A 13,246-nucleotide genomic window follows, 5' to 3' on the forward strand; every position below is an offset into this window, starting at 1 on the left:
ACTATTGATAAAACACACTATCCACCTCCAAAGAAAGAACTGATATTGATGGAACACGGAATGAAGCATGCTATTTTTCACTTTCCTTCATTTTTTCTTTTATTCAAGTTTTCATATACAAAATTACTAATATGGTAATATTTTATATAATTGTACATATATAACCTGTATCTGCTTACTGCCTCAGAGGGGGGGGAGGGGGAGGGAGGAAAGGAGGAGTAAAAATTGGAACCCTAAACTATAAATAAAAATTTTTATTAATTAAAAAATTATAATAAAACTGGATGGGAAAGGACCAAAATGGCAAAGTAGCAGAAAGTGATAGGAATAACAAAGACATCTCAAAGCAACAATAATCCTGCAACTCCATCCCTCTGAGCCAATAGAGCTTCCTAGCTGGTTGTCAGTGGCTGAGTCCAGCAGCAGTCTACTATTGTTCAGACCCAAACCCAGATAAGGAACTTGCATAGCTTGGACAAGAAGGGTAGCAATCAGATAATTGCACTGGTAGAGACCCCTTGGGGAGCACTAAAAGTTTGTAGGTATCCAGACTGAACCTGTCACTGAGTTCCTGGAATAACACTAAATCAATATCCCAAAAAAGCAGCAGAACCAGCCTATGTATTTCCTCCAGAAATGCACAGGGCCTTGTTCTAACAAAGTTGGAAGACAGGAAGTAGTTTGGAAGACTGAAAATACAAAAAAAGAATCCCATCATTAAGTTGTTTTGGTGACAGAGGTACTCGAGATATAAACCAAGAAGAGGAGAAAGACTTCAAATCATATACAAGCAAATCTTCGAAGAAAAACCACAGACTAGAAACAAATCCAACTAGAATTTTGGAAAAATATAAAGCAAGTTTTTTTTTTTAAGTTAAAACAATGATTTTATCAAAGAAATGAGTATTAGAGGGACAAAATGGAAAAAAAAATAAGTAGGCAAGAAAGAACTGGAAAGTAAATTAATGGTCTTGAATAGGAGGTATAAAATCTTGCCCAAGGAACAAATTTCCAGAAAATTATAATATACCAAATAGAAGTCATTGACTCCACATGAGGAAAACAAGAAATAGTAAAACAAAGTCAAAGGGCTGAAAAAAATATAGAAGACAATTTAAAGGAACACTTAGAAAAACAAAAACAAAAAATTGACCAGAAAAACAGATCAAGGAGGAAAAAAAAATAACAATCACTGGTCTACTTCCAAGCCATGACCAAAACAAGAGCCTAAATACTAAATTTCAAGAGAGTTTAAAACTGGGGCAGCTAGGTGGTGCAGTGGATAAAGCATTGACCCTGGATTAAGGAGGATCTGAGTTCAAATCCAACCTCAGACACTTGGCAATTACTAGCTGTGTGACCTTGGGCAAGTCACTTAACCCCAATTGCCTCACCCCCCCCCCAAAAAGAAAGTTAAAAACTGCCAAAATCTTAATTTACTGAAAGAAACCCTAAAATGAAAACTCTCAAGAACATCAGAGCCAAAATTCTTATCTTCCAGATTAAAAAAAAAAATTCAAGTAGCCAGAAAGAAAGAATCCAAGTACCAAGGAGTCATGTCTAGCATTACACATGATTTAGCTGCCAATAACATAAAGAAGAAGAGTACTTGGCATACAATATTCCAGAAGGCAAAGGATATAGGCTTATAGCCCAGAATACTTAAAAAGCAAAATGGAGTTCAATCCTACAGGGGAAAAAATAGATCTTTACTGAAATAGAGGATTTCCAAGATTTCTTGATGAAAAGATGAAAGCTTAGCAGAAGCTTTGAAGGTCAAACACAATGGTTAAGGAAAAAACCAAGGTAAACATGAATCAATAATCACAAAGGATCAAATAAGAATTCTTATCCGGGAAGATGATGTGTATCCTCTGAACCCTCTGATCAGGGGGATGGGGGTGGGGAAGAGGTTGCCTGACACTTGAACTTTCATCTGAACTGGCCAAAGGAAGAAATAATACACACATAGAGTTAGGTATGGAAATACTTTTTTCCCAAAAGAGAAGGAACAAAAAGGAACTTAGGAGGGATGGTGGGAGTAGGGGAGAACTCTAAGAATGTACAAAAAGATGTCAAGTTCTTTTTGAGGTGGCAAAGAATAGGAATCTCAATACACGTCCATCATATAAATGTAATGCATACTACTGTGCTGTAAAAAATAATGATGATGGTTTCAGATAAAACTGGGAAGATTTGTATGAACTGATACAGAGTGAACTTCTTAGAACCAGCAGACAAATTTATATAATGACAACATTTTAAGGACAAAATTCTTTGAAATTCAGAATTCTAATCATCAAAATGAAAACTGTTACCTACCTCCTCATAGAAAGGTGAAAGACCTAAGAGTACAGAATGAGACATATTTTTTTTTTGACATGGCCAATGTAGAAATTTGTTTTGCTTGACCACACTTATTTGTAAGGGGTTTTGTTTTTCTTACTCTCTCAACCAGAGTGGGGGGTTGGAGGGTGGGTAAACAGAACTTTATTGTTAAAAAAAAAAAAGAAACAAAAATAATAAAAATAAAGTCCTTTCTGATTGTATACAGAACAAAAAAATACTCAAATGGATTTGTGAGCCTACTTAATATGATAATATTTAATGTATTATCTCTAAGATTTTCTTTGAAACATAACCATATCTATCTATACTGTGGAATTTTTATCCATATTGTACCTTAAAGTGAACAATGGCAGACTTACCCAACCTCCTAAGACCCTCTAAGAGTTAACACAAGACCAGAAAATAGAAATATATAGGCTTTCCACCAATTAACCCTCCCCCCTTGTAAGGCAACCTGGTGTGTCTCTTTTCTAGTAGATATTTCTTTCTTTTCTTTTCTTTTTTCCTTTTTGGTGAGGCAATTGGGGTTAAATGACTTGCCCAGGGTCACACAGCTAGTAAGTGTCAAGTGTCTGAGGCCGGATTTGAACTCTGGTTCTCCTGAATCCAGGGCCAGTGCTCTATCCACTGTTCAACCTAGTTGCCCCTCCAGTACATATTTCTTTGATGTTGTCCTTTGCTGTTTGCCCTAATTCACTGTTTGAAATATGATAGAGTATAGTCATGTCCACAATGTGGTTCACTACTGTACTTTGGGTCATGCTCATTTTCAACTGTTAAATCACTAATGTATTATGACTTGGATTCTGACAACTCCACAAAGAGAAAATCAGGAATGATAAGGTAGGCCTTTCTTTCAATAAAGGAAAAAAATTGAAGTCACCCTTCTCCTATTCAACTTTAGTTCTAATTCATTATCCTTTTGCCATTTCTGTTGATGAAATATAAATTCATACAAACACACATATGTAACTCACCTAGCATCTTTCTATAATATACATATACACATGTACTTTCAGACAGACAGATATATGAGCTCTAACAATTGTCTATAGAATTGAATTGTCAAAACCTGGATGATAAACACTCTTAAAATTATAAAATATTAATAAACACATGAAAGAATACTCCAAGTTGCCAACAATAAGATAAGTACAAATGAAAACATCCTTGAGGTTTCACATAACACTGAGAAAATTGGCAAAGATGACCCCAAAAATGGCAACAATCAATGTTAAAGGAGATGGATTGTTGATGGAGCTATGAATTAGTGCAACCATTTGGAGAGCTATTTGGAATTATGCAAATATAGGGAACAAAATGACCATACCTAATGACTTAGAGATTTAATTACCTGGCTTATAGTGCAAGGAAGCCACTGCCAAAGAAAAAGTCTTCATATTTACCAAATTTATATAGCAGCAATTTTCCTGATAGCAAAGATGCCCACTGAGTGGAAAATGGTTAAATAATTTGTGGCACATTAATGTAATGGAATATTGCTGAATTGTAAGATGAATGTGATAAACACATAGAAAGATCTCCATGAACTGATGCATTATGTAGTATGAGTGAAAACATTTGTTCCACCACATATCTAAAATGGCAAAAAATGCAAATGAGAAGACCACTTGTAGAGATGCTTTCCTGTCAGGAAAGGATGATGATGATGAAAACATGTTTCATGGACTGATAAGTCCATTGGATTTGTGGCTGTTCATTACTCTGAATGTAGTTCCTAAGTTTTATCTTTTTTATATTGCTGTCATCATATAAATTGTTTTCTTGATTCTGTTCACTTCACTCCACATCAGTCCATTCCTGTCCATTGTTTCTATAATTAATGCAACTGTTTTTTCACAAGGAATGACCGCAGATACCCAAAAAATAGGTGAAGAGAAAATATTTGGAAAAGTTGGGAAGCAGAGCCACAGAACACAGGACTTTGGATGAAGTGATTTCATTTTATAGTCAGTTGTTCTCTCTTCAACAATCTTTCATTCCCCTCCTCCTCAAACCACTACCACAAAGCCATTCTTTTACCTAAAGCAAGATGACACTAATATGCCTTTTTTTTTAAAGTAATGTGATGAATTTCTTATGTATTTTTTTAAAGCTAGTCACAGGAAAAAGATTCATATACAACTTGCTATGCAATTCTCTCTTTTTATTCCACTTTATATCTGGAAATGCTCATGTTTTGGGTCTTTGTTGAATTAAAAATAACAATAAGGGGCAGCTAGATGGCGCAGTGGATAGAGCACCAGCCCTGGAGTCAGGAGTACCTGAGTTCAAATCCGGCCTCAGACACTTAACACTTACTAGCTGTGTGACCCTGGGCAAGTCACTTAACCCCAATTGCCCCACACACAAAAAAAATAATAATAATAACAATAAAAACCAAAGTCACCCTTCCATAGTGCTTTATGGTTTGCACAGTGCCTTACAGATATTCTCTCTTCTGACTCTCACAACAACCTGGGAGGTAGATAGTGCTATTCTCATCCCCATTTTATAGCTGAGGAAGAAATGGAAGGAGGCAGAGTAAGAGATTTGCTGCACAGCGAGTAAATGCTTGAGGTCTGGAGTAGTGCTTTTTTTAAACGGGACAATGATTTACGTAAACCATTCACATTAATGTTTGGGAAAATAATAACAATCTTCAAAGGTACTGGCAGCTGGAGATTTTGTTATTGATTCTTTTCTACAGTGTGAAAGAGGCTCCTTGAACAATGAAAAGACCGGTGAAATAAGCTAGTACAAAGATTATACAATAATTGTGTAAGAAATGAATAAAAATTGTGTTTTCTCTGGCTTTCCTTCATGCCTAGAATATTCCCCCTCCTCATGTAATCTGTCCTTTCCTCTTCTAAATCTTCTATCCTAGGATCTTTTTAAAAAGTTGATAATCTATTTAATATTTCCTAGATTTTGACTCATGTCAGGTTCTACAAAATATAATGTTCGTAAACACATTTTCTCTACATCTAATTTCTGCCATACTGTTTTCCCATTTTCCCATAAGTTTTTGTCAAATAATGAGTTTTTGTCCCAAAAGGTTGGAACTTTGGGTTTATCAAACACTAAATCACTATGGTTCATTTTACCACAATGTAAGGGGTATCTAATCTATTCCACTGATCTACCACTCTATTTTTTAGTACCAGATTGTTTTGATGATTACCATTTAATAATACAATTTGAGATCTAGTATGGCTAGGCCACCTTCCTTCACAGTTTCATTCACAGAATCAATTTCATTGATTCCCTTGATATTCTTGGACCTTTTGTTCTTCCAGATGAATTGTTATTATTTTTTCTAGATTTATAATATAATTTTGGGTAGTTTTATTGGTATAACAATAAGTAGATTATTTTAGGTAGAATTGTCATTTTTATTATATTGGCTGGGCCTACCCATGAGCAATGAATATTTTTCAAATTATGTAGATTAATACGCTTTTAAATGGAAAGAATAATAGGAGAAAATTTTAAAGCATTTTAAAGTGTATATTTTCTCATCTAAGCCTCAAACTATCCTGTTAATAATATTAAGATTATAATCCTCCATTTACAAATGATGAAATGGAGGCTCAAAGAGATTAAGTGATTTGCCCATAGTCACAAAGCTAGAAAGTCAGGATATGAAACCAAGTCTTCAAGATTTCAGGTCCAGGAGCAGCTAGGTGACACAGTGGATAAAGCACCAGCCCTGGATTCAGGAAGACCTGAATTCAAATCCAGCCTCAGAAACTTGACACTTACTAGGTGTGTGACCCTGGGCAAGACACTTAGCCCTCACAGCCCCGCAAAAAGAAAAGAAAAGAAAACCAAAAAACCATAATAAATAAATAAAGCTTGGCTTAATTGGGTGCATTTTTTTTTTAAAAAGAAAAGATTTCAAGTCAGGTACTGTTTCCACTCTGTCACACTGACTGCCAAAAGTTTTAAGACATTGTAAAAAACTGTCCCGGATCTAAAAGGACATAAAACTCAATAATTTTCAAACATAAGATACTCATCCTTTATGATTAGATGCCATCTTCTCCTAATTATTACCTGAGAGGCAGCCTATTATAGTCAATGAAGAATTGGCCTTGAAGCCAGAAAGATCCCTGGGTTCAAGTCCCACAACTGACACCTAACAGCTATATGACTATGGGTAAGTCATTTACCATCTCAGTGTCTGAGGCAATGCTTTGAGATTGTAAACTGCAGAGAAGATGGTGAATTGCATTAATAGAGAAAGTTCCTAATTAGGATGTTTCCTATATCGATTAAATTACATATCTAGTTCCTATTCTATTTGCTTTTTAAATGGCTTCTTACTAATAAAAATGTAATAACAATAAATAATAAGTGTAATAAAAAATAATAATAAATGTTAAAAAATGGTTTGGACTTTTTTGGTGCCTTAAAATGTAAAAATCTTCAGAGACATGTCTTATCAATGTTACAAGAAATATCTATTACTACACTATGCACAGAGAAGCAAGCAAGAAATAGTAAGCAAATTTTCCTGTGTCTGTGTGTACATGTTATTTTTATATATGTACGTATATGTGTTTTGAGGGGAGAGCTGTTGGTGGTAAAGTCTAGACTCCCTCAACTAACAAAGAGCTATACCTCAATTACAATTTTATAATCTTAGAAACCTGTCTGTAATAGTGAAAGGTTAAATGGTCTTTCCAGGGTCCTCAAATGAGCAAGACATGCATGCTTGCCTTCCCAACTGCAACTCTGGCTCTCTATCCCCAATGCCATGTTCAAACTGAAAAAAAAAAAAAAATGCACTAATCCAACACCAAAAATATTTTAAGCAACCAAAAACCAAAACCAAAACCAAAAAAACCCCACTTACCTTGGGTTGTTTGATTAAATCTAACAAATCCTTTACTTGATGCCGGAGAAGGTTTTGACATTTCCACATTTCATTCAATGCTCTGAAAAATATCAAGAGATAAATATAAACCCCAAAACAGTACTACCTTAATAATATTCTGACAATATTAAAATGTTTTAAATATTATGTAGCATTCATAATTCCTAATAACTCTAAATTTACATCTACATATTTCGTCACTACCACCACCAAGATTTTTTTTTTTTAAACTATGGCCTATTTCTAGCTAATCAATCATATACAACTTTCCTAAAAAGGAGAGCTACTACATTATGAGCAACTACTTGAGACAATATTCCAACAGTGGCTAAAATAATAAAGTACTGACAGTGAAATTAAGAAATTTCATATTAAGCTACAAAGGCTATAATTTGTGGACAAAGATAGCAATATCAACTTGAAGAAGAAATCAGAATTTGTAGATGTGGAAAATCACAATATAGTGCCAAAAAAAAAAATCAAACCAAAACAAACAGATCACACAACTGGTAAATCCTTCAATTAACCAAATGCAAAATCCTAGAATTAGAAGTCAAACAAAACATTTTACCAGCATTTGGCTCATTTTTCTAAAATTTTCATGTGTATAAATATCTATATCTATATAAACATAAAGTGTGTATACATACACAAGCATGTACATGAAAAGCTGAGGAAGCTAAATGATGCAGTGGATAGAGTACCTGGCCTGGAATCAGGAAGACTCATCTTCCTGAGTTTGAATCTGACCTCAGACACTTAACTAAATGCAATGACCTTGGCCAAGTCACTTAAACCTGTTTACCTCAGTTCCTCATCTGTAAAATGAGTTGGAGAAGGAACTGGCAAACCACTTTTGCCTCGTACCTTTCCTAAGAAAACCCCAAATGGGGTGAGGAAAAGTCAGACAAGACTGAAATTACTGAACAGTAACGGTGTATGTATAATTTGAAAGAATTTAGAAGACATAGTTAGGGCTGAATATTAAAATATGGGCAAAGGAAAATTATAAAAAATAGGAATTTTTTACATTATAAAAGGATCATTTACTATTTTTAAATGAATCCTTTAAATTATAAGCTACATTTAAAAACCCAGGAACACTGATAAACTATAAATATAACAATATACTATCAAATGAAGTACCTCTAAATTTAATCAATCTTAGGGGAAATAATTACATAAATGAAAATATTCTTATTCAGATCTATTGTATATATTGAGATCCTTTTTTTTTTAGTGACTGCTTGTAAACTGTCCTTGACTAAAAAAAAAAAATCAAAGTCTGATCATTTCAAAAATATAATTATTTTTCTCATAAAGTTGCAAAATATGGGGGCAGCTAGATGGCACAGTGGTTAAAGCACTGGCCCTGGATTCAGGTGTACCTGAGTTCAAATTTGACCTCAGACACTTGACACTGTCTGTGTGACCCTGGGCAAGTCACTAAACCCCCATTGCCCCACGCAAAAAAAAAAAAAGTTGCAAAACATGGTACTTAGAAATATGATTGAGAAATTCCTGCGGGACATTTCAGATATCAAATAGCCCCCTTTATGACAGATATAATACATTCTAGTGTGAAATATTTTTGATGACTAGGCTAATTTGGGGGCTAAAGCTGACTGGGGTGACTAATTCTGGGACTTTTGACTGTTTGGCTATCTGACTGCTGTTAATTTAATATGGGCCGTTTATAAAGTTCCACCACACTGCTCCACTCCCAAATTGATAAGCAAAGTATTAAGAAGCCCTCTTAACTAAATAATCAAAGCAGAGTTTATTTATGAGATACTATTTAAATTAAGAATACAGGGAAATAAAATGTGCAACCTGACTGCTTTCCTGCAGACTCTTTCCACTGCTTCTCTTTCCCACCTGCTGCGCTTCAAACTTTTTGAATACAATAAGGGCCTTAGCTTTGCGGGGCACTCACTTGCTCAGCTATTTTCTTCTAATTCCTCTTAATCTTCACTTTCTCCAACCTGTACCCTGTGCTGACCAGCTCGCTGTCTTGCTTCTGTGCTCTCCGCTGCCTCCTGGTTAGTCTCTGTCTGTCTGTCTGTCTGCTCCATCAGTCTGCCCTTCGGCCTCTTTTTTTCCTGCTCCTAGTCCTTCTCGTCTTCTCCTGCGTCCTTGTAGCCCTGTCTCTAGTCCACCTCGCTCCAACCTTTCTAATCTCGTCAGCCTCCGTTTGACAGCCCCCGTTCCTTCTCAGCCCCGTCTCTCCTTTTCCGACCCAAACTCCTCTAATCTCCTCAGCCTCCTCCCTGAGTCTAACTCCCAGGTCTATATATACCTTTTCTTCTCTCCACTCAAATCTCAGGACTTTTTTTTTTTTTACATATAAGGTATTTTATTTTTTCCGTTACGTGTAAAGATAGTTCTCAACTTTTGTTTATACAAACTTTACAATTTCCAATTTTTTAAAAAATTTTACAATTTTTAAAATTTACAATTTCCCCTAGACAGCAGGTAATCTGATATAGGTTATATCTATATATCTATATACATATACATATAGATATAGATAGATATATATCTATACACACACACACACATATATATATATACACAAATCTCAGGGCTTCTTGTGCCCCCACAGACCAAGCTAATCTGCCAGCCAGGGCTGTGGCTGGAGCTGGGGGCATGCTCAAGCATCCCGTGCCTCAGCACAGACTATCCGGGATCTTTCAGATAGCTCTGCTCAGGTTGGAGGGAGCTGGGGGCTTTTTTTTCCCCCCAGCTGTCTGACCCGGCCCATGGGGCTTTTTGACTCAGCTGAAGCTGAGGAGGAGGGGAAGAGACCCTGAGGGCCTAAGGCTTTCTAATCTCAGCCTATAGGTAGGTTCCCCAAATCAAAATAAATTTCCACACTAGGAACTATCAGAGAAAACTGATTTACAGGGAGCAACTAGGTGGCACAGTGAATAAAGCACCGGCCCTGGATTCAGGAGGACCAGTGTTCAAATGTAACTGGAAAATAATAAAATACTTTTATCAGGAAAAAAAATATTGCTTTAAGAACAAAACAAACAAACAAACAAAAAAAAAAACACCCCACAACTCTGATCTTCAAGCTCACAGCAACCATCAATTTTTTTTTTTTACTTCTAAGTTCTTTCCCGGGCCATCACACCTACAACTACATTTTCTCTTTCATAATTTGACCAGTTTAACTACACACCATCTTCAATACTCTAGACTCTTGCCTCTTTATCCTGTGCTGATCATGTCTTTGCTTAGTCTCAAACCTTCAATGACCCCCACCATTAACAAACAGCCTTCACTTCTTTTTTTTTTCCCTTGTAATCTTTTGTTGTTGTTGTTGTTTTGTTAAGTGAGGCAATTGGGGTTAAGTGACTTGCCCAGGGTCACACAGCTAGTAAGTAAGTGTTAAGTGTCTGAGCCTGGATTTGAACTCAGGTACTCCTGACTCCAGGGCTGGTGCTCTATCCACTGCGCCATCTAGCTGCCCCCAGCCTTCACTTCTATATGGGAATATACATTGCTAAATCTAGCTGGCAAACATCACAAAACCATGCTGACTGGGACAACAAATTTGTTACATAATCTTAACTGTGCCTTCACTGCAGCAAGGAAATTATTTTTCTTTCTTTTTTTTTTTTTCTGAGTTCATGTTTTATTTCAAGAACTATAGATCACATGCTAACTTGACAGCAGGTCTTCCAGCCAGTGAACTTGATGATGGACAAAGTATACACACACACACACACACACACACACACACTGGACTCCATTTATGTTGCTTTCACAGCTGGAGTTTTTCTTAGGCCTTGAAAGTAAAGTATGAGCAATGCGATTCCTCTGTAAGTGGCCAGCACATAATTCTTTCTGCCATTAAGGGTGTATGAATTGAAGTATTTCTTAAAACCAGTGAATTGATACTGACTGTCAGATTCTGGACCTGCCATAATTGAAATCCGACTATAGAATCTGCTGCAGCCACTGTCTTTCACTGTCTGTTGCCACCACCCCCAACCCTGACCCGGAAGAGCCTGGAAATTATTTTTCACATCTAAATCAACTCACTATCTCACTCAATATGGTATCTTTTTCAATCTTTTCATCTCTCCTCAGACCTTCCATGTTACTTCTATGATACTAGTAGTCATATAAGAGCAATGAATATTTCACGTTTTACTGAAAAAATTAAAGCCATCTGCCAAAAGCATTCTTTTTTCCTCTCATCTCACACTACTAAATGTCTTCAGCCATCCTCTCCTCCTTCATCTGTCTCACATGAAGAGGTGGCCCTTCTCCTTGCCAAGGCAAGCCAATTCCATTCTGTCTTTACTAGCAGACTGTTCCTCTATCACCCCCACTATCTCATTAATCTTCATTCTCTCCCTATTTATTAAGAGCTTCCCCCCGCCTCCAAACATATCCATGCTTCCCTCATTCTGAAGAACCTTTCACTTGATTGTGGTAAAATATGAAAGTTTTTAACAGTCGGTTAGGATAAGTGAAAGACGCCAGTTTTTCAAGGACCACCCTTTTGGGGAGGAGATGAACAGTCTGCCTGCTGCGCATGTCAGACTGCCTGCCGGGTACAGTCCGCCTGCTGCGCATGTCAGACTGCCTGCCAGGTACAGTGCGCCTGCTGCGCATGTCAGACTGCCTGCCGGGTTTTTTTGACTTCCGGGGTGGAGAGAACGGGAGTAGCCTTTTTTTTTTTGCCGGCTTGGCGGGACTCCGGGCGGCGCGGCACAGACGGTCTGACTCACTCCAAAGGTGGCCTAAATCGGTTTGGTGAGTTTTTATAAGGAATATAGACAGCCTAGATTTAAGACGATTTGTACTGTATTTCTGTTTTCCTATCCTTCTAATCAACAACACCTTATATACAATAAAGGCTCTATCTAGAAAACCAGAAGCTTCTTCCATTTACTAGTCTGGGAGATGAATTAAGGGAAGGGTTAAGTAGGGGAGATTTATGATCTAATATCCAATTTTAAATCTCACAGTTTGGCGACCCCGAAGGGACCTTAAGGACCCTCCCACCCTCCCTAGTTTGGCCATAAGCCGGCTAATTCGGTGGATTTTCCAAATACCCCCCCCCCCCCCCCCCCCCCGCGGACTTTCCCTTTGTCTAATCTCCCTTAAAGACTTTAAGCCTCTAAAAGTCTTGCTTTAAACAGAAAAGCCAGCCCAGTTTAAAGGGCAAGATGCTCGAATATTCTACCATCCCTTTGATTTTTCTCATCGGAATGTATTGGGACAGCATAACATCCCGACTTAGAGGAATAGTTTATTCAATGGTCCTTCATAACATTATTGGTTTTTTCCTCATTCAGGCAGCAAAAAGTTTTTTGTATAATAGTATACGTGAGAATCTTTGGGAAAATACGTTTAATATAAGTAGAAATTTTATGCCTGCAATTGAAATACCTTTTAATACCACATCCATAGTTCATACGACTAAGGATTTTATTTTTTTTTGTTGTTTTTTTTTTGTTTTTGTTATTATCATTGTTTTTGTTATTATCATTGTTATGATGTGGGGGAAACTCTCACATATGGAGAGAGACCTCAAAATGGCTGTTTCTACTAGAGATGATCCAAGTTCAGAATCAGATCAGCAGAAACTACTCCCTCTGCAGGAAGCTATAGAACATAGTAAGAAGGGAGTGCCAATTCAAGTCAGAAAATATAGCCCCTTTAGACCAAGTGACTTGAGCGCATGGAAATCAATCATCCCTAGTTTTGAGAAAAATCCAAACACTGTAATTTCACAGTTAAGGACTATATTTAATGCATATCAACCCAGTTGGGCTGATGTTACTTGCCTTTTGGAAACTTTACTGTCCCCAACTGAGATTACAGATATTATCTCAGCAGGAAATGCCCTTGTTGCGAAAGGTAAGGCCGATGTGGAATGGCCTCTAAAGGATCCAGAGTGGAATTATAATGATGATAGGGATTTCCAAAGATTAAAAGATGCTAGAGAAACACTTCTGAAGGGAATGGAATCTTGCTCTAGAAAACCGGAAA

General features: G+C 36.8%; 2 protein-coding genes across 2 annotated transcripts in view; both read right to left on the bottom strand.

Moving 5' to 3' along the window:
• PDS5B (PDS5 cohesin associated factor B) overlaps positions 1 to 13,246 on the bottom strand; it is a 171,207-nt gene that overhangs the window by 85,867 nt on the left and 72,094 nt on the right. The window contains 1 exon segment of the mRNA XM_043995123.1: positions 7,211 to 7,292. Coding sequence (XP_043851058.1) covers positions 7,211 to 7,292 — 82 coding nt within the window.
• LOC122748989 (ATP synthase membrane subunit K, mitochondrial-like) lies at positions 10,993 to 11,174 on the bottom strand. Its single transcript, XM_043995122.1, has one exon. The coding sequence runs from the start codon at positions 11,164 to 11,166 to the stop codon at positions 10,993 to 10,995; it is 174 nt and encodes a 57-aa protein (XP_043851057.1). The 5' UTR covers positions 11,167 to 11,174.

Source organism: Dromiciops gliroides, chromosome 3, assembly GCF_019393635.1.
Source record: "Dromiciops gliroides isolate mDroGli1 chromosome 3, mDroGli1.pri, whole genome shotgun sequence".
In the NCBI taxonomy this organism is placed as follows: domain Eukaryota; kingdom Metazoa; phylum Chordata; class Mammalia; order Microbiotheria; family Microbiotheriidae; genus Dromiciops; species Dromiciops gliroides.